Source organism: Cherax quadricarinatus, chromosome 14 (genome assembly GCF_038502225.1).
Source record: "Cherax quadricarinatus isolate ZL_2023a chromosome 14, ASM3850222v1, whole genome shotgun sequence".
NCBI classification, from domain to species: Eukaryota; Metazoa; Arthropoda; class Malacostraca; order Decapoda; family Parastacidae; genus Cherax; species Cherax quadricarinatus.
Genome location: NC_091305.1, coordinates 19,134,358 through 19,159,975, shown reverse-complemented (window position 1 = coordinate 19,159,975; position 25,618 = coordinate 19,134,358). Strand labels below are relative to the sequence as shown.

Below are 25,618 nucleotides of genomic sequence, written 5' to 3'. Positions count from 1 at the left end.
TTCTGCTATAAATCTAGATTTTTAACAAGCAAAACACACTTAACAACCTTTGTTATTGTTGGTGTTAAGGGTGATAAGTGCTTGAGGAGCCGTGTAAACCTCAGCTCCAGAACCCTGGAGTTGGTGGAGGCTTACCGAAGCCTCATAATTCCCACACCTGGTTGCTACGGGTTATGAAATAGTTTATAATATCGTCATGTAACAGCTCATTCATCTGGCCGATGAAATTTGTGGGTTCAATAAAAAAAGTTACAGATATCGTGTCATTAACGATGGCTTAGGGCGTCTCTAAATGATCCTGTTTATCTATCAGTCAACAGGTTCAATTTTTTTTTATTTGATATCATTATTAGATGCATCGCATTATACGGATACTTTTGCTTTATACAGTTTATTTTACAAGCTAAGAACTATTATACTATCTGAGCTCATTTCATGTATTATAATAGCACTTTAATGGCATTCCTGGAGGCTTAAAAAAGTCGTAACGACACGATTGCAAACGAACCACGGTACGGGTGGGAATTGAACTCGCGGTGGTTTGTAAAAGAAAAGCCCGACGCATTAGCCACTGGGCCAGCTGGCTGCAATAAGTAGCTAGCGCGTCGGTCTGGAGTTTTACGATTCACTCGCATTTAGTTCAATCCCCACCCGTACCGTGGTCTGGATGCCTAAATTTTTTCTTTCAAGATTTTCGTAGGAAAAGGGGAGAAAACGGCTTTATTTTGATTATATTACCCCCGATGGGTTATAAGCCAGGATAACCCAATAAAGCCAATCACTGTGACTCATTACGTATCCCCAAAGGAGAAACAATAAGAAGGTGCCTGATTTTTTTTCTTCCTCCAAAGTTTGAAGTCCCTTGACCTGTACTCCTTGGAACACAGACGAAAAAGATACCTCATAATTTACACATGGAAAATCATCGAGGGACTAATCCAAGATCTTCACATGGAAATCACTCCCTAGTGCGCCCAGCTCACACACTGAGGTCTGTGGTTCGATCCCCAATACTGGTGGAAACATTAGGACGTGTTCCCTTAAGACACCTGCTGTCCATGTTCATAGCAGTAGTGCGTACCTGGGTGTTAGTCGACTGGTGTGGGTCGCATCCTGGAGACAAAACTGACCTAATTTGCCCGAAATGCTCTGCATAACAAGCGGCTTTTTATATAGTATGTCATTGATGTCAGCTAGGCGTGTATACCTTGTACATGTACATGTACTTGTAGATACAAAGATTTATTATTAGTATTATTATTTAAGACTTAGCAGCCAGAGTAACATTCCCCCAATGAAAATAAGTGGCACCATGAATAAGCTAAGAGACAACTTAGTGTCAGGGACCCAAGACTGTTCAACTGCTTCCCAGCATATATAAGGGGGACTACCAATAGACCCCTGGCTGTCTTCAAGAGGGAGCTGGACAAACATTAAGTCAGTACCTGACTAGCCGGGCTGTGGTCCGTACGTTGGATTGATTGCATGCAACCAGCAGTAACAGCCTGGTTGATCAAACCCTGATACACCACGAGGCCTGGTCATGGACTGGGCCGCAGGGGCGTTGACCCTTGGAACACCCTCCAGGTAGCTTTTTCATTTTATTCCGTTTATAACTCGATAACGCCTCATCCAGTCAACTTAAATGTTTCACCACTTGTGTACGGCAACGATGACCGAATTCTTGGAACATGTGAAAATTTGTGTGGACTGCCTCCAAGTGAGTCGCCTACCCTGGCAAACTCTGTTGACACCGAGCTCTGAGGTGGGTACCTCAGCCTCACAAGTGGCTTATAGGACAGATTTTCACAAATGATTGGTATTGCAAGAAACCTCGCCTGCATGCACGTATAAAGAACTAACTTACTTGGTGTTGCAGCATATATCCTGATCTTCAACTTCCTAAGCCTAGCTTTAGCCCCCTTGGACTTCCCCTTGGGAACCACGTGCAACCGGGAGCATTAATTCCTGCAATATTCAATCGTTATTAGTGTCCTGCCTGCACCTCAGAAATTCCTATATCCAAGAGGGTATGTATCCCCTAGTATAACTATGCAGACTCAGACGCTAGCTTCAGACGACTCTGAGACGCTGGTACTTACTGGGCATACTCTCTCTGTAGCATGCCGAGCCCTCAGTTAACTCAACCCACAATCTCCTAAGTCACTGGCCAGATCCTACGGGAAAAGGTGAATATCTCGTCTTACTGTATGGGCTGATGGAGGAGATCATCTACGGTACATCGAGGTGTCTCTACCAGATTTCCCCAGGTCTCAGATGTGAAGACACGTGGGGGCGCCGCCTGATGTTCACGGCACGTCTTGTCCAGTCGAAGTCTATCGTAAGCAGGACGCTATTCTGTCTTTGTGACCTGCGCCCCGCCATTCAAGCTAGGGCTGCCAGTTCTCCCTAGCTAACTTATCCTAATGTTTGCCTACATTATCGGCCTATTACTACCTATGTTAAGGTCTTAGGTCTACTCTATCATTATCTACAGATGCCTTAGTAAACCTAATATGAGTGTACTACCAGTAAACCTACCTCCTACTTCCCTGAAGAGTAAATCTATAAATTAAATAAGCTTACCAACCGCCAACCAGAGAATGCCGTGTTTGGGAGGGTTTAAGGGCCGCTCGGCTCAGACGACCAGACGCTCGTGCTGGATCTGAGCTGTGGAACTATTTGGACCAAATAAATTTCCACATCCTCCCGCCGGCGAAGGTAGGCGCTAAGTCTAGATCAAGTCTGCCTCCCGCAGGCCCCCCCAGTGGGCCCTGGACTCGAGCGCCGTTCGACGGGTCGTCCGGCCGCTCAGCTCGCTCAACCTCTGGTCTGATTTCTCATGTCCCGGTCCCACCGTGTGGACCTCGAGAGGCAAAAGCCTGTTGATGGGTCTTATAGTCTCGACACCGTTCATTCTCACTTTCACCATTCTCAACCGCCCAGCCTTGTCTGGGTGGGTTGACACTACCAGGCCAAGAGGCCAGTATGCCCTCGGCGCCTCGGATTCTACCAGCACCAGGTCCCCTTCACTTAGCATCATCTTATTCGCCTCAGGGTCGGCACCATAGAAATGTTCCCGCAAGGTTGTCAAGTAATCCCTGCGCCACACCTGGTTCCATTTGTCCAGGATGTTCACCAGTCTGTTGTGACTCCTGTGCAGTTCTTCATTGATGGGGGGACCATCTGGCCCATAATAATCCAGCTCCTTGGAAGACTGACTCAAAATTGCGGGGAAGGGCTCAATCCTTCTTCCAAACAGCATGTGATTGGGGGTGAGAGCTTCTTGCTCGTCAATCCCATTTTGTACGTAGGTCAGAGGCCTGTTATTAACTCTTGCCTCTATCTCAACTAACACTGTCCTCAGTTCATCACAGCTCACCCTCCTGCCGTGCAAGACCTTCCGAATGCACCTTTTGACTGTGCCCACCATGCGTTCATAGAATCCCCCTTGCCAGGGTGCCCTGGGAGCTATGAACCTCCACTCGCACTCTATTCTCTTCAGGTGTTCTCGTACTTCTCCGTTGTCCCTAAGATTCCTGAAAACTTTATCGGCCGCCCTAAAGCTTGTGCCATTGTCCGAGATAATCAATCGCGGGCACGAGAATCTGGCAGTAAACCTCCTGAACAACTTCACGAAAGTCTCTGTCGTCATATCTTCTGCCAACTCCAAATGCACCGCTCGAGTAGTAGCACAAGTAAACAGGCAGACATATACTTTCTGAGGGCCCTCCTTAACGTCTCCTGGGTTCTTCAATGTGATAGCCCCCGTATAGTCTATTCCTACAGTCTCAAAGGGCCTGTCACTATGTACCCGCTCCTGAGGCAGCGGTGGTGGACCTGGGTAGGGTAGGGTCCTCCCATCGTACCGCCGGCAGACCGTGCAACTCTTTAGCACCCTTTTGACGGCAGCTCGACCCTTCAGTACCCAGTAATTCTGACGTAGGCAGGTGAGGGTATCTCCAAACCCCCCATGTAAGGTCCTCTGATGGGCATCTTGTATCAATAGCTCTGTCGCCCATCCCTCCTTTCCCAGTAGCACGGGATGTTTGGCCCCATAGCTGAGCTCAGAGTTTTGTATTCTTCCCCTGCATCTTATTAGCCCCGCATGATCTAGGAACAATCCCAATGAGTGAACCAATTTGCTGTTCCCTGAGTCGTCATCGTTGGACACGCGTCCTGACGCCATAACCTGCTGCCGGGTCGCAAGTACTTCCAGCACTCCTGGAAACGTCCCCCTTTGGTACTGCCTTATCCAATATTCTCTGGGACCCACTAGAGACAACTGTCGACCCTGGCTTACCTTGTCATGCAGCTTCCTCACGAATCGAAATACCATTTCCGTGACTCCTATAAGTTTTCTCCACGAGGAGTAGCGCCTGGGGTCAAATAATTCAGTGTCGTGTTCCCCCGCAAAATGTACTATGCTGCTGATTGTCTCCACGAATTTCTGCTCCGGCCAGCAATCCCTTGCCGGTAACCAGTCTGGGCCTTTGAACCAAAGCTCGCTTTTACTCAACTTTCTGTGTGTCACCCCTCGGCTTATCAGGTCGGCTGGGTTTTGATCTGTAGGCACATACAGAATTGTTGACATTGACTGTAGTTCCCGTATCTCCTTTACCCGATTCCTGACATAGGGGAGCTTAGACCTGTCATTCTGGACCCACTGTAAGGCCACCTCCGAGTCTGTCCATACATAGGTGTGTGTCACCCTCAGATTACTTAACACCTCCTCTACGTACTTACCCAGTCTTGCTCCCAGCAACATCGCCGTGAGCTCTAGCTTTGGGATCGAGCAATCCTTCAGGGGTGTCACCCGCGCACGACTGGTGACCAGATTGACTTGGTCCCCGGCCACCAAATACGCTACTGCCCCATAGGCCCTGGAGGAGGCATCACAAAAGACGTGCAAGTCATAATCCCGCCCGGTGCACCCGATGGACCTGGGGAATGTGAACTCGTGCAATTCCGCTAGGTCTTTGTTAACCAGATCCCACTCCTGGCAGACTGTTTCTGGCAGTGGGTCGTCCCAACCTAGGTTCAGCTCCCAGGTCTGTTGTACTAGCATCCTCCCTCGAATGGTGATGGGTGTCAACAAACCCAAAGGATCGAAGGCAGTCTGCACTTTGCTCAGCAAAGACCTCCTAGTCAGCTTCCCTTCCCCATCAGGCTTCCTCTTTAGCCTAAGTCTGTCTTCCTTGATTTCCCACTCCAGTCCCAACACCGATGTTACCTCAGGCACTGAGTAGCCAGTATAGTCACGTTCCACCATGCCCCGCAACGTTGGATTGTTTGTCACCCATTCTCTCAATGGCATGTTAGCCGAGAGCATCTCCTGATTTGACTCTCGGTAAATATCCATCAACAGCCTTTCATCTGAGGTGGTACCCTGCATGTTGTCTACATAAAATAGGGTCTTCAGTAATTCTTTAAGCGGGCTGTTACAGTTCACAAGGTGGTAGTCTATGGTAGCCTGTAATAGGAATGGTGAACTAGTGGCACCAAACAACACTGCCCTGAATCTATAGGTATCATACCCTTGCTTGGGCATCTCCCTGTTAGCCAGCCACAAGAACCTTGTGTAGTCCCTATCCTGTGGCTGCAACCCAATACGTAGGAAGGCTTTGCTAATGTCTGCCGCATAGGCGTACTGTTCCGTCCTGAATCTCAACAACACATCTGCTAATTTCTGCGTCAGGGAGGGCCCTGTGAGCAGACAGTCGTTCAACGATGGCTCTCGGGGACTCGCCTGCGAGCTGCAGTTGAAGACTACTCTGATGAGAGTGGTTACCGACTCCTTGGTGACTGCCATGTGTGGAAGATAATGGGTGTTTTCCCCAGGGCTGGCATTGGGCACTTTCTCGATGAACCCAAGGGCCAGCTGTTCCTTAATAATATCATCATATTTCCCCACCAGACCCTTCTTGGTCAGGCTGTTCACCAATGAATTCAACTGACCACGTGCCCTCTTGAAATTAGTGGGCAGCGTTGGGTGGCCCGGTTTCCATGGGAGTCGCACCCAATACTGCCCGTCCCTGAACTGCACATGGTTCAAGTAATCTCGATACGTCTCTTTGTGTTCGGGGGGCGGCTGGTCACCTTTAATACCTACTACATCCAGGTCCCATAGTTTATGGACCGGCTCACTGTCGGATATGCCAACTTGCGCCTCTGACAGGCCTTCGTGCACACCAATCCGCATCACCAGTACAGCCTCAGTCGCTGTAATACCAGAGCCCTCCTTTCCCGGGGTCGCAGGGAAGTGAGCTGGTATTCTGCCTCCTACGATGTACCCCGCTGGAGTCCTGTACAGGCCCACACCTTCCTTGATAACCCTTCTCGTAGACACGAACTCGTCTAGGTAATCCCCTCCTACCAAGATGCCTACATTACTAACATTGTCTGTAGCAATGTCTGGTTCTGCTAGCTTCACACCCAACTCCCTCAAACGTTTGACTGCTGCAGCCAGTCCCCTAGTGGTAATGATATTGGGCAGTCTCTTCACCATCAAGGCTGAAATTTCCCGTCGATGCCCGGCTAACCTGACCGTCACATTGACTACTGGATAAGACCTGCGTGGGACTTCCCCACCAAACCCTTCCACCTTCATGTCAACTTTACCAACTGTCTCCAGCTTCAACCTAGTGGCTAGACTCTCCGCTATGAAGGATCTCTGTGCCCCACTGTCGAAGAACAAACGGGTTGTTTCAGACTTCTTCCCGTTCACGACCACCGCCATTATGGTGGGCAAGGCCACCGAGCCTTGAAACTGCTCACCAGAACAAATTCTCGGTGCCGTACTCACCACACTCATCGTTACTTCTGACTTGTTCTTGCTCTCCGCCCTTTCTTGCGGTTTGCTCTCCTTAACTTGTGCTAATCCGGCATCATTAGGACACAGTGCACTGTGGTGCTTTCCCTTCCGGCAGCCCCGACACTCCCTGAGCATGGTGTTACAGTCCCTGGCAAAATGTTCTCCACAACACTTGAAACAAAGTCTCAACTCTCTTAGCCGTTGAACCCTTTGGTTATAGGTGGTGAAGCTTGAACACCCTGAACTAGCGTGTTCTTCATCACAAAACACGCACCGTCTCATACTGGCCGCTTTAGTGGCTTCTCCCTTGGCCCTGGGGGTGGAGGGTTCGCCCTGGGCATAATACGTGCCTACTTTAGTGGGAGGTGGTTTAGGTCTATCTCTCGAATGTCTGGGGAAGTCGACCGACTTCTCCTTGGTAGGTAATTTCTCCCCCTGACCTATGCTCAGGTGAGATACGAGATCCCCTAACCCTTCAACAATTTGGTTTATCGTGAACCTATTCGTCCGATGTTTTAAGTGTAACTCATGCACTGTCGTGCTAGCCAGTTTCCTCTGAATCACCTGGCTAAGGATCCATTTTGAATCATTCTCATCATGCAAATCTCTGAAACTATTGGTCAAGCTCATAACCTCAATACGGAACTTCTCTAGACTTTGACGGTCATGTCGGCAAGCCTCTAGATCCAACAACCGATAAAGTATAGCTACCTTTATCTCCTCAGTGTTGCCAAACATGTCTTCTAATTGGTCTTTGGCATGTTGGTAATTAGTGTCAGTAATCGGGTAGTGCCGGACCAGATCTAAGGCTTTACCCTTGAGCTGCGACCGCAAATACTGCAACTTGACGGCATCTGACAAATCATTTCTGTCATCTATCTGGGCTCTAAACTGATCCCAGAAAGCAATGTACTCTGTTAAGGTTCCGTCAAACGTTGGTAAATTCAACTGGGGCAATCTGGGCAACACATTAACAGGCGTGCCGTTGTTCGTGTTCTTTGAAACATTTGCTGCCCCTGCTGTACCGGCCTTCAAAGTCTTTATTAACTGCCTGCAGAGTCTCATCTCTGCTTTACACTCTGCCCTTCGTTCGTCATAGTCTGTCCGTGCTACTTCGACCGTATATTCAGACTCACCTGTAGTATAGGCCTCTGTCTCATAAAGGATAAATGATCTCTCAAAGGCCTCCAGTCTTTGCTCCAAAGGTTTCAGGCAACTCTCTAGATCCTCCCAGTCTACGTCCTGATCTTGCCTGGCCATACGACACTCCTCACATGCTTTGCTCAGGCGCCCCTTATAGGCTCCCATAGACCGCTTTAATTGACTTAGAGCTGGGACAGCTGGTACTGCATCTTCACCTACCATAGTTGCGGTTTAGTTAAGATCACGGTGCTAATTTGTATTTCAATTAGCCCACCCCACAGCACAAACGGTATTAGGTGAGAATGAACGGGTCTCAAGGCTTCTCAACAAGCTTAACAATTCCCTTTATTATATTGACTCTACTCTGAATCAAAAATGTACACTGTTAGCTCTCAAATCCCAATCAAAAATGTGTATCGATGTGAAAGCTTAATCTAGCACTCAACTGTACAATGCCAGCAAATAATTACAGGACTTAACCTAGTCTCAGGTATAATTCACAAATCCCACATTAACATGAATCAAAGATGATGAAAATCACAATAAAAGTGCAGTATACAAATTAAAATCACTTGGTTAACACAAGTAAATTCAACAATTCAACTTGTGAAACAGTAAATAAATAATGTATGTAAACAGCTTGGCCTAACTGAGCCCAGCTTACTCTGTTTAGGGTGGATGGTTGGATAAGGTAAATCCTAACCTAACTAGTGTGCTATAACTTAAACCTGGCTTTATAACTCCCTGTAAATAATAACTAGGTTAAATCTGTCCTAGCTACTATAACCTTTTGTAAATATTGCACAAGCCTAGCCTAACTGTGGCTACCTTGCAAATCCACTGTAAGTAATTAACACACAAGTCTCCTACTCTGGATTACTTGTAATCACTGTAAATAATTAAATTCACAAGCTTCTCTAGCCTACCTGGCCTGCCTGTAAATTACTGCAAATAACAACTTCTGTGTATAGTCAGCTTGGCCTAGCCTCTGAGTAACTTTGACCTAGGTGTGCTAACTTAACCTAACTTTTTTAAACTGGTTCCTAACTGTGGCCTAGCTATGGTAGCTTAACCTAACTGTGGCCTAGCTATGATAGCTTAACCTAACTCTGTAAAACTGGTTCCTAACTGTGGCCTAGCTATGATAGCTTAACCTAGCTATTCCACATCCGGTTTTCGAAGGACCACTTTTGTGAAAATTTGTGTGGACTGCCTCCAAGTGAGTCGCCTACCCTGGCAAACTCTGTTGACACCGAGCTCTGAGGTGGGTACCTCAGCCTCACAAGTGGCTTATAGGACAGATTTTCACAAATGATTGGTATTGCAAGAAACCTCGCCTGCATGCACGTATAAAGAACTAACTTACTTGGTGTTGCAGCATATATCCTGATCTTCAACTTCCTAAGCCTAGCTTTAGCCCCCTTGGACTTCCCCTTGGGAACCACGTGCAACCGGGAGCATTAATTCCTGCAATATTCAATCGTTAATAGTGTCCTGCCTGCACCTCAGAAATTCCTATATCCAAGAGGGTATGTATCACCTAGTATAACTATGCAGACTCAGACGCTAGCTTCAGACGACTCTGAGACGCTGGTACTTACTGGGCATACTCTCTCTGTAGCACGCCGAGCCCTCAGTTAACTCAACCCACAATCTCCTAAGTCACTGGCCAGATCCTACGGGAAAAGGTGAATATCTCGTCTTACTGTATGGGCTGATGGAGGAGATCATCTACGGTACATCGAGGTGTCTCTACCAGATTTCCCCAGGTCTCAGATGTGAAGACACGTGGGGGCGCCGCCTGATGTTCACGGCACGTCTTGTCCAGTCGAAGTCTATCGTAAGCAGGACACTATTCTGTCTTTGTGACCTGCGCCCCGCCATTCAAGCTAGGGCTGCCAGTTCTCCCTAGCTAACTTATCCTAATGTTTGCCTACATTATCGGCCTATTACTACCTATGTTAAGGTCTTAGGTCTACTCTATCATTATCTACAGATGCCTTAGTAAACCTAATATGAGTGTACTACCAGTAAACCTACCTCCTACTTCCCTGAAGAGTAAATCTATAAATTAAATAAGCTTACCAACCGCCAACCAGAGAATGCCGTGTTTGGGAGGGTTTAAGGGCCGCTCGGCTCAGACGACCAGACGCTCGTGCTGGATCTGAGCTGTGGAACTATTTGGACCAAATAAATTTCCACAGAACATTTAGTATGTTCAGGTGCCCTATGACCCGAGTTATTGAATCCATTCCCAGCATCCTGGAATGGCTTGAATGAATCAAAACCTTGAGTGGCGCAGCTTCAAACATTAAAAAAAGGTGTCCACAGATTTGACGATGGAGAATAATGACATTCAAATGTGTAAGCGCAGAGTTTACCATTTTATATTTAAAATGGTGTGAAAATATTCAAATTCAAATTCAAATTCAAAGTTTATTCTCTATAAGGATTACAATGCTGAGTTTACAGAAATTTGGTTATTGTGTGGTTTACATGTAGTAAAATTGTGATTACAGAGTGTACCACTAGAACGCTTAGCATGGCTAGGCATTTCGGGCAGACTTAGTTTTATTCTTAATTGTAAAATATTACAAATTATGAGGTAAGTTGGTATTATGACTGACTAAATACTAGTTTGTGAGTTTAGCAGTGTAAATGCTTTTGTTTTGGCACAGTACATAGTTTCAGTATTGGAGTATCACAGGATTCATTATTTTAAGATTGAGATTAATATTTCTGTTTATGGTCAAATGAGTCAGTGAGTGTAAGTGTGAACCACCAGGTGGTATTCGTGTAGTTAGTTGACAGGGTGTATCAGGGAGATAAGATGTTTTCTAATGGTAGTTTTGAAGGTGATGAATGTGTCTGCAGTTCTAGAGTTCTCAGGTAGGGTATTCCAGATTTTAGGGCCTTTGACATACATTGAATTTTTGTAAAGGTTTAGTCGGACACGGGGAATGTAGTAGAGATGTTTGTGTCTGGTGTTATGCCTGTGGGTTCTGTCACAACTATCAAGAAAGCGTTTTAGGTCAAGGTTGATATTAGAGTTTAAGGCCCTGTAGATGTAGATTGCACAGTAGTAAGTGTGGATGTACTGAACAGGGAGTAAGTTTAGGTCTATGAAGAGTGGGGGGGGTGTGTTGCCAGGGATGGGATTTAGTGATTATTCTTACTGCAGCTTTTTGTTGGGTTATTATTGGCTTTGGGTGTGTTGCTGCAGTTGATCCCCAAGCACAAATAGCATAGGTGAGGTATGGATAAATAAGTGAGTGGTATAGTGTGAGAAGGGCATTTTGCGGCACGTAATATCGTATCTTGGAGAGGATCCCAACCGTTTTGGATACTTTTTTGGTTATATGCTGGATATGGGTGCTGAAATTCAGGTTGTTGTCAAGGTATAAGCCTAGGAATTTGCCCCCATTATTTCTGGTAATTAGAGTGTTGTCAATCTTAATGTTAATTTGTGCATCTCCTGCTCTGCTACCAAACATAATATAGTAGGTTTTGTCAATGTTAAGCATAAGTTTATTGGCTGTCATCCAAGTCGACATTTTGATCAGCTCCTCATTCACAGTGGTGTTGAGGGTGGCAAGATTAGGGTGAGAGATGACATAAGTCGTGTCGTCAGCAAAGAGAATGGGTTTCAGGTGTTGGGATACGTTTGGAAGGTCATTGATGTATATGAGGAAGAGCAGGGGACCAAGGACACTTCCCTGCGGAACTCCAGTATCAAGTGACCGTGTTGCTGATGCTGTGTCTTTAATGGTGACATACTGATACCTATTAGTAATGTAAGATTTGAAATAAGCAAGCGCATGGCCTCTTATACCGTAATGATCAAGTTTGTGGAGTAGGATGTTGTGGTCTACTGTGTCAAAAGCTTTTCTTAGGTCAATAAAAATTCCTAGTGGATATTCCTTATTTTCCAATGCTGTGTAAAGCAGATCTAGCATTTTTATGATTGCATCATTAGTGCTTTTATTTTTCCTGAATCCAAATTGGCAGGGGTTGAGTATGTTTTGAGCCGTTATAAATGAATACAGTCTCCTGTGCACGAGTTTCTCAAAGATTTTGGATAGCAATGGTAAGTTAGATATTGGCCTATAGTTGTTTAAGTCTGTAGGGTCACCACCTTTATGTATTGGTGTAACCCTTGCCATCTTGAGTAGTTTCGGGAAGGTGCTAGTCTCTAGTGACTTGTTAAAGAGTAATGAAATAGCATGCGAAAGGACATGGGCCGCTCGCTTGTACAGTAATGGTGGGACATGAGACAGATTCCCCGAGTTATTTTTAAGTGACTTTATAATCTCAGTGACTTCCGTGGGCTCAGTTGGTGCAAGATAGAAGGAATTAGGGAAATTCCCATCTAGGTAGTCCCCGGCATGGGCATTGGTATGTGGGATTTTACTGGCGAGATTAGATCCTATGGTTGAGAAGAAGTCGTTTATCTTGTTAGCTGTGTCAGTGGGATGTAGTGGTGTTTCATTAGGTTTAGTTAGGACAATATTCTTGGTTTTTCTAAGTTTGTGGGTCCCTAGAATCTGAGAGAGTGTTTTCCAGGTCTTTTTTATATCTCCTCTAGTGTCTGTGAATCTACTGGAGTAGTATAGTTGTTTGGCTTTCTTTATTACTTTGGTGAGAGCTGATGAATAGTGTTTAAGAATATCTTTGTGTATTAAGCCTTGTCTAAATTGCTTTTCATACCTGGAGTTTACCTGGAGAGAGTTCCGGGGGTCAACGCCCCCGCGGCCCGGTCTGTGACCAGGCCTCCTGGTGGATCAGAGCCTGATCAACCAGGCTGTTGCTGCTGGCTGCACGCAAACCAACGTACGAGCCACAGCCCGGCTGATCAGGAACTGACTTTAGGTGCTTGTCCAGTGCCAGCTTGAAGACTGCCAGGGGTCTGTTGGTAATCCCCCTTACGTGTGCTGGGAGGCAGTTGAACAGTCTCGGGCCCCTGACACTTATTGTATGGTCTCTTAACGTGCTAGTGACACCCCTGCTTTTCATTGGGGGGATGGTGCATCGTTTGCCAAGTCTTTTGCTTTCGTAGTGAGTGATTTTCGTGTGCAAGTTCGGTACTAGTCCCTCTAGGATTTTCCAGGTGTATATAATCATGTATCTCTCCCTCCTGCATTCCAGGGAATACAGGTTTAGGAACCTCAAGCGCTCCCAGTAATTGAGGTGTTTTATCTCCGTTATGCGCGCTGTGAAAGTTCTCTGTACATTTTCTAGGTCGGCAATTTCACCTGCCTTGAAAGGTGCTGTTAGTGTGCAGCAACATTCCAGCCTAGATCGAACAAGTGACCTGAAGAGTGTCATCATGGGCTTGGCCTCCCTAGTTTTGAAGGTTCTCATTATCCATCCTGTCATTTTTCTAGCAGATGCGATTGATACAATGTTATGGTCCTTGAAGGTGAGATCCTCTGACATAATCACTCCCAGGTCTTTGACGTTGGTGTTTCGCTCTATTTTGTGGCCAGAATTTGTTTTGTACTCTGATGAAGATTTAATTTCCTCATGTTTACCATATCTGAGTAATTGAAATTTCTCATCGTTGAACTTCATATTGTTTTCTGCAGCCCACTGAAAGATTTGGTTGATGTCCGCCTGGAGCCTTGCAGTGTCTGCAATGGAAGACACTGTCGTGCAGATTCGGGTGTCATCTGCAAAGGAAGACACGGTGCTGTGGCTGACATCCTTGTCTATGTCGGATATGAGGATGAGGAACAAGATGGGAGCGAGTACTGTGCCTTGTGGAACAGAGCTTTTCACCGTAGCTGCCTCGGACTTTACTCTGTTGACGACTACTCTCTGTGTTCTGTTAGTGAGGAAATTATAGATCCATCGACCGACTTTTCCTGTTATTCCTTTAGCACGCATTTTGTGCGCTATTACGCCATGGTCACACTTGTCGAAGGCTTTTGCAAAGTCTGTATATATTACATCTGCATTCTTTTTGTCTTCTAGTGCATTTAGGACCTTGTCGTAGTGATCCAATAGCTGGGACAGACAGGAGCGACCTGTTCTAAACCCAAGTTGCCCTGGGTTGTGTAACTGATGGGTTTCTAGATGGGTGGTGATCTTGCTTCTTAGAACCCTTTCAAAGATTTTTATGATATGGGATGTTAGTGCTATTGGTCTGTAGTTCTTTGCTGTTGCTCTACTGCCCCCTTTGTGGAGTGGGGCTATGTCTGTTGTTTTTAGTAACTGTGGGACGACCCCCGTGTCCATGCTCCCTCTCCATAGGATGGAAAAGGCTCGTGATAGGGGCTTCTTGCAGTTCTTGATGAACACAGAGTTCCATGAGTCTGGCCCTGGGGCAGAGTGCATGGGCATGTCATTTATCGCCTGTTCGAAGTCATTTGGCGTCAGGATAACATCGGATAGGCTTGTGTTAATCAAATTTTGTGGCTCTCATAAAAAATTCATTTTGATCTTCGACTCTCAGTCTGGTTAGCGGCTTGCTAAAAACTGAGTCATATTGGGACTTGAGTAGCTCACTCATTTCCTTGCTGTCATCTGTGTAGGACCCATCTTGTTTAAGTAGGGGCCCAATACTGGACGTTGTTCTCGATTTTGATTTGGCATAGGAGAAGAAATACTTTGGGTTTCTTTCGATTTCATTTATGGCTTTTAGTTCTTCCCGCGATTCCTGACTCCTAAAGGATTCTTTTAGCTTAAGTTCGATGCTTGCTATTTCTCTGACCAGTGTCTCCCTACGCATTTCAGATATATTGACCTCTTTTAGCCGCTCTGTTATTCTTTTCCGTCGCCTGTAAAGGGAGCGCCTGTCTCTTTCTATTTTACATTTACTACTCCTTTTTCTTAGAGGAATAAGCCTTGTGCATACATCGAGTGCCACCGAGTTAATCTGTTCTAGGCATAAGTTGGGGTCTGTGTTGCTTAGTATATCTTCCCAGCTTATATCGGTTAGGACTTGGTTTACTTGGTCCCACTTTATGTTTTTGTTATTGAAGTTGAATTTGGTGAATGCTCCCTCGTGACTAGTCTCATTATGTCGGTCTGGGGCTCCACGCATACATGTCTGAACCTCAATTATGTTGTGATCTGAGTATATTGTTTTTGATATGGTGACATTTCTTATCAGATCATCATTGTTAGTGAAGATGAGGTCTAGTGTATTCTCCAGTCTAGTAGGCTCTATTATTTGCTGGTTTAAATTGAATTTTGTGCAGAGATTTAAAAGCTCGTGTGAGTGTGAGTTTTCATCAGAGCTGCCTCCTGGTGTTATTACTGCAACAATATTATTTGCTATATTCCTCCATTTTAGGTGCCTTAAGTTGAAATACCCCAGGAGCAAGATGTTGGGTGCAGGAGCTGGAAGATTTTCCAGACAGTGGTCAATTTTTAACAGCTGTTCCTGGAATTGCTGGGATGTTGCATCCGGAGGCTTGTAGACTACCACAATGACTAGGTTTTGGTTCTCGACCTTTACTGCTAAAACTTCCACAACATCATTTGAGGCATTAAGCAGTTCTATGCAAACAAGTGACTCTGCAATGTACAGGCCAACCCCCCCCCCTTTTTCCTGTTCACTCTGTCACATCTGTATAGGTTGTAACCTGGGATCCATATTTCGTTGTCCAAGTGATCCTTTATGTGGGTCTCAGTGAAAGCCGCGAACATTGCCTTTGCCTCTGCAAGCAGTCCACGGATGAAAGGTATTTTGTTGTTTGTTGCTGGCTTTAGACCCTGTATATTTGCAAAGAAGAATGTTATCGGACTGGTGGTATTGTTGGTACTGGGGGGGATTTTTTTTCCGGCATTAGTATCTGTATCTGTTGGTTTGGAGTGGAGGCCATCGACTGTGGTTCCACTCCAGGAATGACTGGATTTGGTGTACGATTTCTGCCATTTCCTGCCAGTTTTTTTTCCTTCCTGGCACTAAAAAACCTCTCCCTCTTGAGTGGCTGTGGCTACCCAGGTTTTCCCATGGCCTGGATGTTTTGTATCTTTTTGTCCCCTTTAGATGGTATGCCTGGCAATTTAAGTTATAGCACAGTCTTTCCTGTACTGAAGAGGTACACAGTTCAGGGTGAAAAAGCTTACAGGAAGGGAGTTTGCATTTTCCTGTTGTCATATGGGCATGGCATTTTCTAGGGTGGTCATAGTTGCACGTCCCATCTGTTTTTCCAGATTTCCCATGCCAGCAGATACCAAGTGCATAGTATGTGCACAGGCTTGGTTTCCGTTTGCCTTGGGTTTCTGTGACTGTATTCCCTGTTGTTGCATGTTTCCCTGTCTTACTTCTATCCTCCCTAGCACCAACAATGGAGCTCCCACCAGTTGTTTTTGGCAATATATCCTCACTATTGCTAGTGGAGTCCTCTTGTTTGCTATTTCCTGCGGTATTTCTAGTTTGCAATATTGGTTTTATCTTATCTTTGACTACACTTGTTTCCCTACTATGGCTCCTGTCCCCTATGAGGTCATTTATATGTATTCCTTCCTGCGTATAATTCCCGACTACCTGGACAAAATCTCCAGCTTCACCATTACTGTCTCCCAGGACAGCATCTCCAGCTTCACCATTACTGTCTCCCAGGACAGCACCTCCAGCTTCACCATTACTGTCTCCCAGGACAGCACTATCAGCCCCACATTTATTGACTACCAGGACATCACCTCCAGCCTTAATATATATTGGTGTGTCTTGTCAATGGATTTCAGAATGGTGCTGGTTAGCCATGGGCAACCAAGCCGTTTGTTTGTGATCTGTTTTGTTTTTATAGGACAATGTTTGTTGTATAGTCTAAGTAATTTGTTAAGAAAAATGTCTGTCCAGTCATCAATACCATTGGCCTTGGAGAATTCTGTAGGCCAGTCAACAGTCTCTAGGTCAGCTGTGAACTTCCTTACTGAGGCCTCGTCATGGAGTCTAAATGAGACTTTGTTGTATTCAAGTGGTGGTTTACTATTATTCCCGTTGCTGCCCAAAATGCCCCGGCAGATAGCGGTTTTTAGTACCAGTCAAAATATGAAATGTAAACACACATTGTAACCTTTGCAAAGAAAAAAGCATTTGTTTTGTTTTTGTTTTAAATCACGTTAAATAGATTTCAGTTTACCTCTTCTGAATTGCTCCAGTATATAGTGACTGATGAATCACAGGGCCGGATAGTATCCGTTAAGTTTTGCTTGCATGCAGGAAAATTTGTTGTAGTAAAATAAAAAAATGGAATACCTGGAGGGTGTTTCGGGGGTCAACGCCCCCGCGACCATGTCCATGACCAAGTCTCATGGTGGACCAGGGCCTGATCAACCAGACTGGTACTGCTGGCCGCACGCAAACCGACATACGAACCGCAGCTCGATTGATCAAGAACTGACATTAAGTATCTGAAAATAACAGAAAGGCACAATACTGTGACTGGAACTTCCTGCCTGACCTCTCCCACTACTCCTCCTACCTCCCTTGCCCCGTCCCTCCCACCTTGTCTATATGTACTGGCTCCTTCTCTCCTTCCTGTGATTTTCGTGTGCAGATTTGGGACTAGTCCCTCTAAAATTTATTGTACATATAGTTGGAATCCGTACCATAACTGGAGAATGACTCATCTGACCGATTTACTTAATACCTACCAGTTACTCAAAACCAACTCCAAAAAAACTTCTAAATAATTTAAGACAGCTCAACTATTTGATAATTTACTTCGAACTTAAAATTGTTACAATTTCATTATTATATATTTCTGATGATTGTTCAACCATTTACTCATTACTTCAAACTTGTAAGTTGTGAAAATTTGTCTGGACTACCTCCAAGTGAGTCACCTACCCTGGCAAGCTCTTTTGACACCGAGCTCTGAGGTCGGTACCTCAGCCTCACAAGTGGCTTATAGGACAGATTTTCATAAATGATTGATGTTGCAAGAAACTCGCCTGCATGCACGTATAAAGGACTAACTAACTTGGTGTTGCAGCATATATCCTGATCTTCAACCTCCCTAAGCTTAGCCCCTTTGGACTTCCCCTCAGAAACCACGTGCAATCGGGAGCCTTAATTCCTGCAATATTCAGTCGTTATTAGTGACCTGCCTGCACCTCAGAAATTCCTATATCCAAGGGGGTGTGTATCCCCTAGTATAACTATGCAGACACGGACACTAGCTTCTAGACTGACAAAAGACACTGGTACGTACTGGGCATGCACTGCCAGCTGCACAAAGGCCCACAGTTCAACTCACTCACAATTTTCCCCAGACACTGGCCAGAAATCTAAGATAAAGTGGAGGTCTTGTCTTACTGTATGGGCCTGATGGAGGAGGTCATCTACGGTACACCGAGGTGCCTCTACCAGATTTCCCCAGGTCTCATATGTGAAGACACGTGGGGGGCGCCGTCTGCTGATCACGGCACGTGTTATCCCGATGATGTCTGGTCCAAGAAGAACGAGATGGTCTCTTCCAGACCCGCGTCTCGTCGTTCAAACTAGGGCTGCCAGTTCTCCCTAGCTAACTTAACCTAGTGCTTGCCTACATTATCGGCCTATTACTACCTATGTTAAGGTCTTAGGTCTACATTATTATTATCTACAGTTGCCTCAATAATCCTAATATTAGTGTACTAACAGTAAAACTACCTACTTCTTCCCTGAAGGGTAAATCTATAAATTAAAAAGTACCTACCATCCACGCCAAACCGGGAGAGAATGTGTTTTTGTTTTGGGCTGGGTGTAAGGGCCACCCAGCGCAGCCGTTCCATAACGGCCATGCTGGGACCCCTTTGTACACGGTATCTGTCCTGTGGAACTTTAGGGACCAAATAAATTTCCACATAAGTGTTTCAATCTCATTATTTTAAAATGTACTAAATTGTAATACTTCATATTGTAATTTTTTTTATGTCGTTCTAAATTGTAATACTGTACATTTTATAAGCTATATCAAAACTGTACTTATTCTGTACTGAACTGCTCTATTAGAATTATTAAAGCCATATAGCATTACCTAATAGAATACTCCAATCTCTTGTACTCACTGTAACTCATCTAATGACCATATGTACTGTTATTGCTTTGTTAATCTTTAAGTTAATTTTAAGTTTGCCCGAAATGCTCTGCATACAAAGGGACTTTTGGCATGTACACCCAAGTATTATAATCCTTTGTATAACCATGTACCATGTCAAAATAAAAATTATTATTATTATTATTATTATTATTATTATTATTATTATTATTATTATTATTATTATTCAAATTTTCACCACTGATGTGGTATAAAACCCAGTTTGTTAATTTTATTGAATGAAAGATAACAGCAGACACATTCATCACCTTCAAAACTACCATTAGAAAACATCTTATCTCCCTGATACACCCTGTCAACTAACTACACGAATACCACCTGGTGGTTCACACTTACACTTACTCATTTGACCATAAACAGAAATATTAATCTCAATCTTAAAATAATGAATCCTGTGATACTCTAATACTGAAACTATGTACTGTGCCAAAACAAAAGCATTTACATTGCTAAACTCACAAACTAGTATTTAGTCACTTAGCCATAATACCAACTTACCTCATAATTTGTAATATTTTACAATTAAGAATAAAACTAAGTCTGCCCGAAATGCCTAGCCATGCTAAGCGTTCTAGTGGTACACTCTGTAATCACAATTTTACTACATGTAAACCACACAATAACCAAATTTCTGTAAACTCAGCATTGTAATCCTTATAGAGAATAAACTTTGAATTTGAATTTGAATTTGAATCTGTTTTTATTCAGTGACTAAAAAATGTTTCTTCTGTCTGGTCAGTAGGTGCAAATTTTAACTGTTATTGAAATAAGCAAAAAATAAAAAATTGGAATCGTTGGAGTCGGATCAATTACTAGAGAATGCCTTGTCTGATTGGCTTCAAACTTTTATAATTGGTGGACGGTATTAAGACACAGCTTGTCTCTCACTTTGAGCTGTGTTAATTTCAATCTGCCAATTTTATTAAGGAAATTGTTCCCATGAAGTAACTAGACAATGTCTCTCTGACGCTGGTCTATTTTAATTAGATGTATTTTTGTATTACTTTTGGTCAGTATGGGTGATAATTTGTCACTTTTAATAGTTTTATCAAATAAAATATTTTTTTTTACTGGATTGTAGAAAATTATAAAAAGAATGTAAACAAGAAAAGATAACTAAAAAAAAATACGAGCTTTTATGGTGTTTATAAGTTAATCGATGGAAGGTTTTCCTATTTTCGGAAAAATTCTCTGCAAGATTTTCTTTTGTTTCCTCACAAATTTTTGTTTATTACTTGAGAATGCCTTACTCGATCGGCTTCAAAATTTCAACAAGATGCTGAATAGGCCATTCTAAAATTTGTTCTTCCGTGTGATGGAGACAGCCTCCTCTGTTCGTCTTCAAAATTTCGACATTCGTGTATCTTACTGAGAAGGTGTATTTAATGGAGTGTGTAGATGCCATTTTGCCGCCTTTAATATCCAAATATTATTATATTACCATAACTTATTTCATTATTTTGCATTGATGCTGGTGAGTGGCTCTTGATGCAAGGAAATGGAATTATCTTCCCCTTTGCCTAGATCTAATATGAATGCTACCCATTTGAAAGGCGCTAATGACCCCTACGGATTTAGCGCTTTCTTCTCGTTAAAATGTAGCCATTGTAAATGGCATCAATTTTCCATAGTTGATGCATCGTATGAAATGAATGAAACATTTCATGGATATAGGCTGTGCAAGGACAAATTTTGTTGGATTTTGTCTACTTCAAACATTTAGTGCTGTAACATGATATCATGTACTAATTCTATTATTAAAACTGGCCTCTGTGAAATAATTAGGAAATGTCTCCACTGATCAGAAATAAATCGGCGTTTCTTTGGTAATCTTAGGTCAAATACACTTGATGTTGTATTAAGTGCCTATAACATCTGTGCGTCCTCAAGACCACTGTTAAAGCTTTGTATGTTATGTACACTAAGCTTACATAAAACTTATTTACTATTTACTTTCTTAAAAGCTGGTCAATCTTAGGTTGTAGTCAACTTTCCATTTTTAAAGAAACTGGTAAAACTGAAATACTGTTTTTTATGTAACACTGTCTGTATGTCACATTTGATTAGCTTCAATCTTTCCAAACTGATTACTGGATACAGCAACTTCTGAGCGGTGTGTGTATTTTCGGATACTGGTGTCTTTGGTTCCTCTGAAACATTTGAATTACCTAGATTTAGTTTGTATTGTAATTTACAATTTTAATTGAAGATATTTGGATACTAGTTTCCATATAATGACTTCTTTATGCCTCTTCTGATTCCCTTCAAATCAAAGCTAATATTTACCTGCATTACCAAATTATGTCGCACTCTGCAGTATTCCAGTGGTGCGTTGAGGCACAGGGGACGTTATGGAATGCGGGGAGTAAGTTTATTTAGGCAAAAGTACACATAAGTACAATTATCATAAACAGTATACATTACCTAGGACACCTTTTTCGGATCGTACTGCAACCGAAATACAACTAGTTTCCATTATTATTTTTAGGTCCTCCGGAATGAGACTCACAAGTCTCCAGGTTGAAGTAACGAGTTTTATCAAGGCTGAGGGACTGATCACTTCACATTTCACTGTCTCCAGTATATGATCTCTGTGTTGAATTAAACAAAAACACTTATTGGTGAAACGTTGTCATAATAAAGACACACAGGTGTTGCACATGTCTCTTATTGATGGCTTTGTTTCTACTGTATACCGTTAATGTAATGATAATTATTACTTTTGCTCGCATTATGGTAGATGTGATGTGTTTATTGACGTAGAGGTTATGTGTTTATTGAGGTAGAGGTTATGTGTTCATTGAGGTAGAGGTGATGTGTTCATTGAGGTATAGGTGAAGTGTTCATTGAGGTAGAGGTGATGTGTTCATTGAGGTAGAGGTGATGTGTTCATTGAGGTAGAGGTGATGTGTTCATTGAGGTATAGGTGATGTGTTCATTGAGGTAGAGGTGATGTGTTCATTGAGGTATAGGTGAAGTGTTCATTGAGGTAGAGGTGATGTGTTCATTGAGGTAGAGGATGCTGTGTTCATTGAGGTAGAGGTGATGTATTCATTGAGGTAGAGGATGCTGTGTTCATTGAGGTAGAGGTGAAGTGTTCATTGAGGTAGAGGTGCTGTGTTCATTGAGGTAGAGGATGCTGTGTTCATTGAGGTAGAGGTGATGAGTTCATTGAGGTAGAGGTGATGTGTTCACTGAGGTAGAGGATGTTGTGTTCATTGAGGTAGAGGTGATGTGTTCATTGAGGTAGAGGTGATGTGTTCATTGAGGTAGAGGTGATGTGTTAATTGAGGTAGAGGTGATGTGTTCATTGAGGTAGAGGTGAAGTGTTCATTGAGGTAGATGTGATGTGTTCATTGAGGTAGAGGATGTTGTGTTCATTGAGGTAGAGATGACGTGTTCATTGAGGTAGAGGTGATGTGTTCACTGAGGTAGAGGTGATGTGTTCATTGAGGTAGAGGTGATGTGTTCATTGAGGAAGAGTGATGTGTTCATTGAGGTAGAGGTCATGTGCTCATTGAGATAGAGGTGATGTGTCCATTGAGGTAGAGGTGATGTGTTCATTGAGGTAGAGGTGATGTGTTCATTGAGGTAGAGGATGCTGTGTTCATTGAGGTAGAGGTGATGTGTTTATTGAGGTAGAGGATGCTGTGTTCATTGAGGTAGAGGTGATGTGTTCAATGAGGTAGAGGTGATGTGTTCATTGAGGTAGAGGTGATGTGTTCATTGAGGTAGAGGTGATGTGTTTATTGAGGTAGAGAATGCTGTGTTCATTGAGGTAGAGGATGCTGTGCTCATTGAGGTAGAGGATGCTGTGTTCATTGAGGTAGAGGTGATGTGTTCATTGAGGTAGAGGTAATGTGTTTATTGAGGTAGAGGATGCTGTGTTCATTGAGGTAGAGGTGATGTGTTCATTGAGGTAGAGGTGATGTGTTCATTGAGGTAGAGGTGATGTGTTCATTGAGGTAGAGGTGATGTGTTTATTGAGGTAGAGAATGATGTGTTCATTGAGGTAGAGGTGATGTGTTCATTGAGGTAGAGGTGATGTGTTCATTGAGGTAGAGGTGATGTGTTTATTGAGGTAGAGGATGCTGTGTTCATTGAGGTAGAGGTGATGTGTTCATTGAGGTAGAGGATGCTGTGTTCATTGAGGTAGAGGTGATGTGTTCATTGAGGTAGAGGTGATGTGTTTATTGAGGTAGAGGATGCTGTGTTCATTGAGGTAGAGGATGCTGTGTTCATTGAGGTAGAGGTGATGTGTTCATTGAGGTAGAGGATGCTGTGTTCATTGAGGTAGAGGTGATGTGTTCATTGAGGTAGAGGATGCTGTGTTCATTGAGGTAGAGTTGATGTGTTTATTGAGGTAGAGAATGCTGTGTTCATTGAGGTAGAGGTGATGTGTTTATTGAGGTAGAGGATGCTGTGTTCATTGAGGTAGAGGTGATGTGTTCATTGAGGTAGAGGTGATGTGTTCATTGAGGTAGAGGTGATGTGTTCACTGAGGTAGAGGATGCTGTGTTCTTTGAGGTAGAGGTGATGTGTTTATTGAGGTAGAAGATTCTGTGTTCATTGAGGTAGAGGTGATGTGTTCATTGAGGTAGAGGTGATGTGTTCGTTGAGGTAGAGGTGATGTGTTCAATGAGGTAGAGGTGCTGGACTCAGTAAGGTAGAGGTGCTGGACTCAGTAAGGTAGAAGTGCTGGACTCAGTAAGGTACTGGTGCTGGACTCAGTAAGGTACTGGTGCTGGACTCAGTAAGGTAGAAGTGCTGGACTCAGTAAGGTAGAAGTGCTGGACTCAGTAAGGTAGAAGTGCTGGACTCAGTAAGGTAGAAGTGCTGGACTCAGTAAGGTAGAAGTGCTGGACTCAGTAAGGTAGAAGTGCTGGACTCAGTAAGGTAGAAGTGCTGGACTCAGTAAGGTAGAAGTGCTGGACTCAGTAAGGTAGAAGTGCTGAACTCAGTAAGGTAGAAGTGCTGGACTCAGTAAGGTAGAAGTGCTGGACTCAGTAAGGTAGAAGTGCTGGACTCAGTAAGGTACTGGTGCTGGACTCAGTAAGGTAGAAGTGCTGGACTCAGTAAGGTAGAAGTGCTGGAGTCAGTAAGGTAGAAGTGCTGGACTCAGTAAGGTAGAAGTGCTGAACTCAGTAAGGTAGAAGTGCTAGACTCAGTAAGGTACTGGTGCTGGACTCAGTAAGGTAGAAGTGGTAGACTCAGTAAGGTAGAAGTGCTGGAATCAGTAAGGTAGAAGTGCTGGACTCAGTAAGGTAGAAGTGCTGGACTCAGTAAGGCAGAAGTGCTGGACTCAGTAAGGTAGAAGTGCTGAACTCCGTAAGGTAGAAGTGCTGGACTCAGTAAGGTAGAAGTGCTGGACTCAGTAAGGTAGAAGTGCTAGACTCAGTAAGGTAGAAGTGCTAGACTCAGTAAGGTAGAAGTGCTAGACTCAGTAAGGTAGAAGTGCTGGACTCAGTAAGGTAGAAGTGCTGGAGTCAGTAAGGTAGAAGTGCCTGAGTCAGTAAGGTAGAAGTGCTGGAGTCAGTAAGGTAGAAGTGCTGGAGTCAGTAAGGTAGAAGTGCTGGAGTCAGTAAGGTAGAAGTGCTGGAGTCAGTAAGGTAGAAGTGCTGGAGTCAGTAAGGTAGAAGTGCTGGAGTCAGTAAGGTAGAAGTGCTGGAGTCAGTAAGGTAGAAGTGCTGGAGTCAGTAAGGTAGAAATGCTAGACTCAGTAAGGTAGAAGTGCTGGACTCAGTAAGGTAGAAGTGCTGGACTCAGTAAGGTAGAAGTGCTGGACTCAGTAAGGTAGAAGTGCTGGACTCAGTAAGGTAGAAGTGCTGGACTCAGTAAGGTAGAAGTGCTGGACTCAGTAAGGTAGAAGTGCTGGACTCAGTAAGGTAGAAGTGCCTGAGTCAGTAAGGTAGAAGTGCCTGAGTCAGTAAGGTAGAGGTGCTGGACTCAGTAAGGTAGAAGTGCTGGACTCAGTAAGGTAGAAGTGCCTGAGTCAGTAAGGTAGAAGTGCTGGACTCAGTAAGGTAGAAGTGCTGGACTCAGTAAGGTAGAAGTGCTGGACTCAGTAAGGTAGAAGTGCTGGACTCAGTAAGGTAGAAGTGCTGGACTCAGTAAGGTAGAAGTGCTGGACTCAGTAAGGTAGAAGTGCTGAACTCAGTAAGGTAGAAGTGCTGAACTCAGTAAGGTAGAAGTGCTAGACTCAGTAAGGTACTGGTGCTGGACTCAGTAAGGTAGAAGTGGTAGACTCAGTAAGGTAGAAGTGCTGGAATCAGTAAGGTAGAAGTGCTGGACTCAGTAAGGTAGAAGTGCTGGAGTGCTGGACTCAGTAAGGCAGAAGTGCTGGACTCAGTAAGGTAGAAGTGCTGAACTCCGTAAGGTAGAAGTGCTGGACTCAGTAAGGTAGAAGTGCTGGACTCAGTAAGGTAGAAGTGCTAGACTCAGTAAGGTAGAAGTGCTAGACTCAGTAAGGTAGAAGTGCTAGACTCAGTAAGGTAGAAGTGCTGGACTCAGTAAGGTAGAAGTGCTGGAGTCAGTAAGGTAGAAGTGCTGGAGTCAGTAAGGTAGAAGTGCTGGAGTCAGTAAGGTAGAAGTGCTGGAGTCAGTA

At 43.9% G+C, this 25,618-nt stretch overlaps 2 protein-coding genes across 7 annotated transcripts in view; both read right to left on the bottom strand.

Moving 5' to 3' along the window:
* Positions 1–18,730, bottom strand: part of mRpL9 (mitochondrial ribosomal protein L9) — a 66,889-nt gene extending 48,159 nt beyond the window's left edge. For 2 of the 6 annotated variants that reach the window (XM_053786883.2, XM_070084890.1), the window contains exons 1-2: positions 18,613–18,705; positions 17,169–17,323 (exon numbers count right to left, since the gene is read on the bottom strand). In XM_053786883.2, coding sequence (XP_053642858.1) covers positions 17,169–17,282 — 114 coding nt within the window. In that variant the 5' untranslated portion in view covers positions 17,283–17,323; positions 18,613–18,705. Of the gene's footprint in view, positions 1–47; positions 188–1,867; positions 1,898–17,168; positions 17,324–18,230; positions 18,256–18,612 lie in introns of those variants that run through there. The other 4 variants (XM_053786892.2, XM_053786915.2, XM_070084888.1 and 1 more) reach the window with 4 other exon arrangements.
* Positions 1,969–10,173, bottom strand: LOC138852681 (uncharacterized). Its single transcript, XM_070084887.1, has 2 exons — positions 9,031–10,173; positions 1,969–9,000 (listed from the first exon to the last, which is right to left on the bottom strand). Exon 2 carries the CDS (start codon positions 8,177–8,179, stop codon positions 2,735–2,737), a length of 5,445 nt encoding a protein of 1,814 aa, XP_069940988.1. The 5' UTR covers positions 8,180–9,000; positions 9,031–10,173; the 3' UTR covers positions 1,969–2,734.
* Positions 18,731–25,618: the final 6,888 nt, after the last annotated feature.

Coding starts and splice junctions, on each gene's coding strand:
- LOC138852681 (XM_070084887.1), bottom strand. CDS start 8,179: ATGGTAGGTGAAGATGCAGTACCAGCTGTCCCAGCTCTAAGTCAATTA.